Source organism: Adiantum capillus-veneris, chromosome 4 (genome assembly GCF_014529385.1).
Source record: "Adiantum capillus-veneris isolate H3 chromosome 4, ASM1452938v2, whole genome shotgun sequence".
NCBI classification, from domain to species: Eukaryota; Viridiplantae; Streptophyta; class Polypodiopsida; order Polypodiales; family Pteridaceae; genus Adiantum; species Adiantum capillus-veneris.
The window spans coordinates 685814-689983 of NC_140934.1; the positions used below are offsets into that span (position 1 = coordinate 685814).

Sequence of the window (4170 nt, forward strand, 5' to 3'; positions counted from 1 at the left end):
CCATAGTGTCAGTTTATGCTGCGGGGTCTACTGCTCAAAGGAGGCAATTATGGGAAGACCTTGACCATATTCAAGGTGAGGTCCTTCTTACAGGTGACTTCAATATGGTGGAATCCTCTCATGACAGGTTCTTGGGGAAGGGCGTAGTGGTCCATGGTGCGGAAAAATCAGCGTGGGAACTTCTCAAGGCTAATCATGATCTTTGGAACTGCGGGGAGGTAGGTGTGTTTTCTTGGCAAAATTACTCGAGAGGTGACCGACATTGTTTGATATCACATTCTCACATAGGGTAAAGGGGCCAATAGCCGGCCACCTAAGGAAGGCGAAGAATTGCACTCAGTGTACAAAACAGTTTTCAGCTTGGGAGGGTGCGATCAAAAGCTCAACACAAGGGTTATCTAGGATAGTAAGGCCAACTTGAATGGTGCGACACAGAAGCGGTATGACACAGTTCGAAATTCCATGTGTAACAAAAACGACCATGGAAAGGGAGACGCCGCGGGGTGTATATAGTGCATTGTGGCCAACAAGGCTCGATCTTGATATCGGACGATCAGGATTGCACCCACCTCTCGGCTAACCAGTACACCATCCATTAGCTTGTGTTCTTCTTCTGGAGGAAACTTGTACAAGTAAGGGGCCTGCCGCGTTGTTTTTGGACTGGAACCAGGCATGCTATTGGCCCCTTTACCCTAGCCTATTACAGCTACGCATATGGTGTGAGACGTTGTGTGAGGAATTTGCATAGTAAACATTCAAGTTGAGACATGAGGTGGAGCTTGGTGCTTGGTGCTTGGGCATGGTTCCCAAGCCTGAGGTGCCTAGCATCCGGGAACTTTTGGCGAAGGAGCTGCGATGCGTCGTTCCGCAGGAGAAGCTGAAGGTACTAATCGATGATAAAGGTAACGACTCCTCCATTGCTGACACCCTCTCTCGTCTCCAAGAGGTCGGCGCCCTCCTTGACGAGGTCTCCTTTGCAGCCGTCCTTCGATGGTGCGCCGTCTCCAATTCCCTTTCCGACGGGCAGAGTGTCCACGATCACATCACCAAAACCGGGCTCTCTTGGTGTGGCTTCCTCCAGAACCTCCTTGTTCAAATGTATGGCAATTGTGGCGAGCTGGAAACAGCATTCTGCGTTTTTGCGGGCATGCACAAGCGAGATGTCTTCAGCTTCAGCTTCATGATCAAAACATATGTTCAGCAGGGACATGGCTCTTTTGCACTTGAGTTATTCGACCAAATGCAGCAAGAGGGCATCTTGCCAGACAGAGTCTTGCTGATGAACGTACTCCCTGCATGCACCAATACAGCAGAAAGCGACAAATTGCTTGTTAGACTTGTGGGAAGCGACAACGAATTGGATTTGTTAGTAGGCACATCACTTGTCAAACTATTCGGAAAGTATGGCCAGGTTGAATGTGCAAGAGAAGTGTTCAATTCCACAGTTGACAAAGATACTGTGCTTTGGACTGCTATGATTGCTGTCTATGCGCAGAAGAAGCTCACAAAAAACGCACTGATTCTATTTAGCGAAATGTCACTCACTGGTATTGACCCTGATGATGTGACATTTCTTAGTGTTCTTTCTGCATGTGCTAGTCAGGGATACCTAATCGATGGAATGAGCGTCCATGCTTTTATTGTAGACACCGGCCTCGAATCTAGTACTTCTCTTATGAATGCTCTTCTCAATCTGTACAGCAAGTGCAATGCTCTTAGTGAAGTCCATCACCTCTTTAGAAGTATGGATGAACTTGAAGCAGCTTCGTGGACTGCTATAATTGCAGCATACGCTCATCATGGTTTGATCACACACACTATCCAAGCTTTTGATCAAATGCATCAAGAGGGGGCATTAGGAAACAAACTAATCTACATGAGTGTTTTTGGTGTCTGTGATATTCCCCAGCTTCTGAGAGTAGGTGCCACAATGCATGCTCGGGCTGCATCCTTCGACTTACCATTGGATGCCACATCACCTTTGGATGTTGTGATGTGTAATGCTCTCATAACCATGTATGGGAAATGTGGGAGCGTTAATCAGGCGTTTAAGGTACTCCAAGACATGCCTGAGAAGGATGTAATCTCCTGGAATTCCATTATTCAGGTGTTTACAAACCATGAACATGACAAAGAGGCCTTGCAAATTTACAAGCAAATGCTTAATGAAGGAACTTTGCCAGATGCAATCTCCTTTGTGCAAGTTCTTGAAGCGTTATCAAGCCCTTCTGCAATGAAGGAGGGTAAACAGACACATGTCTCTCTATTAAGCGTGGGGCTAGTGTGCAATGTTGTTGTTGCAACTTCTCTCTTAAACATGTACAAAAACTGTGGCAGTTTGAAGAGGGCAAGCTTGCTCTTCCATGAGATGTGTGAGCGGGATATAGTGGCATGGAATGCTTTTATCGAAGCTAATACAGACAATTCAGGTGGAAAAGTTGCCCTTCAGATGTATGAGCAAATGCAACAGGAAGCAGTGCTGCCAGAACAGCCCACGTATATTAGTGTCCTCTCTGCATGCGCAAACCACGGAGTCCTCTCTGAATGTAAGTGGACACATGCACGAATGGAAAAAAGATTCAGTGTCCTTGATCTTCAGTTGGGCAATGCCCTTTTAAATACTTATGCCAAATGTGGTAATGTAAATGAGACTCGGAGGATGTTCCAAGAGATGCCTGTCAAGGACATAATTTCCTGGAACACCATAACTGCAGCATGTGCTCAAAATGGGCAAGCAAAAGCTGCTCTTCACCTGCTTCCATCAATGCGAGCAGCGGGAGTTGTTCCAAATAAAGTCACCTTTCTCAGCATACTTTATGCATGTAGTCATGCTGGTCTCATTCGTGAAGCTAGTAAATTTTTGACATCAATGGAGGAGGACTACGCCCTGAAACCGGATGTGGAACACCATAACTGCATGATAGATCTTCTCGGAAGGGCAGGGTGCTTAGAAGAGGCAGAGAACTGGATGAAAAAGATGTCAGTAGAACCAACATCTGTTTCCTGGCTGATTCTTCTTAATGCTTGCAAGCAGTATGTAGATGTAGAGAGGGGTGAAGATGCTGCTGAGCATATATTTAGGATGGATCCGGAGGATGTTACACCATATGTGCTTCTATCAAACCTTTATGCTGGTGCTGGTATGGAGGAGGATGCTGCTGGAACCATAAGGAGGATGCTGGACAAAGGTCTGAAGCTTCAGCCTGGCCATCCGTTGTTAAAGGCATGTTGAGTAGTACCACTTGATTCATCCTTACTGCAACTCACTGCTTCCGAACCAACTATGGAGGCTGACTCCTGAGAAACCCCCAGTTAGTTGATGGCATCTTTGTGAGTGGTAACACAGCTTCCTTATGTTGTAAGAGTGAACGAGTGGCCTTAAACAAGAATACAGCTGTTGCCTTGTGATACGCTGGTTGGTGTAGCTTTAAGAAGTGGAGAGAGAATCTTCAAGCTGCTCAGGGCCCTAGAGACGATTAGGTGTTATGGGGAATGCTTCATGTTCTGGATCAAAACGTAAGGCTCAGTGTTTGTCTGGTGGTGGAAGAAAGGCTCAAATTTGAACCTGTCCCCAGAGCCTTACTAGCACTCTCCTCTCCCTCCTCTCTCTTCCCATTCTGAAAATGAATGTGTGTGTGTGTGTGTGTGTGTGTGTGAGAGAGAGAGAGAGAGAGAGAGAGAGAGAGAGAGAGAGAGATGGATGGATGCGGGGCAAGTAGGGATATTTCTGTTTATGCTCTGACCATGGAGAAAAGTTACAAAGCCAGCACTTGATGTGATTGCTGCTAAGTCACTATTGTAATAATCTCCGTCAGCACTTGGCGCACAAGTTGAAGGCTCTTGTTCAGCTAGAGCTTTGAATCATCTTACCAAGTATGGTTAACAAGAGATGGCTACGGGTCTGTCACAAACTTTGGCCATTATTGGAACAGAGTTTTGCTCTTCAATGGCAAAGTCAAGTAATAGCTCATTTTTCACAGTGATGATGAGCAGCATTAATAGATAGAGCACTTTCTACTTGTGCCCTGATTAAGAGATATCTCACCACAACTTGCAATTAACCACATGGACTACTCGTTTGAGCTGTGGCAGCACAAGCACAGGAGTGCCTGTCAGCATGGTACCAAAGCTAGAAGGAACACACAAGTTATAACTATTAGAAGTAGTAAG

The 4170-nt window shown here is 45.9% G+C and overlaps 1 protein-coding gene across 1 annotated transcript; it reads left to right on the forward strand.

Annotated features, from left to right (window-relative positions):
- Window positions 1-732: 732 nt before the first annotated feature.
- On the forward strand, window positions 733-3923 carry LOC147458596 (pentatricopeptide repeat-containing protein At2g40720-like). The gene has a single exon (XM_086510052.1). It carries the CDS (start codon window positions 800-802, stop codon window positions 3230-3232), a length of 2433 nt encoding a protein of 810 aa, XP_086366178.1. The 5' UTR covers window positions 733-799; the 3' UTR covers window positions 3233-3923.
- Window positions 3924-4170: the final 247 nt, after the last annotated feature.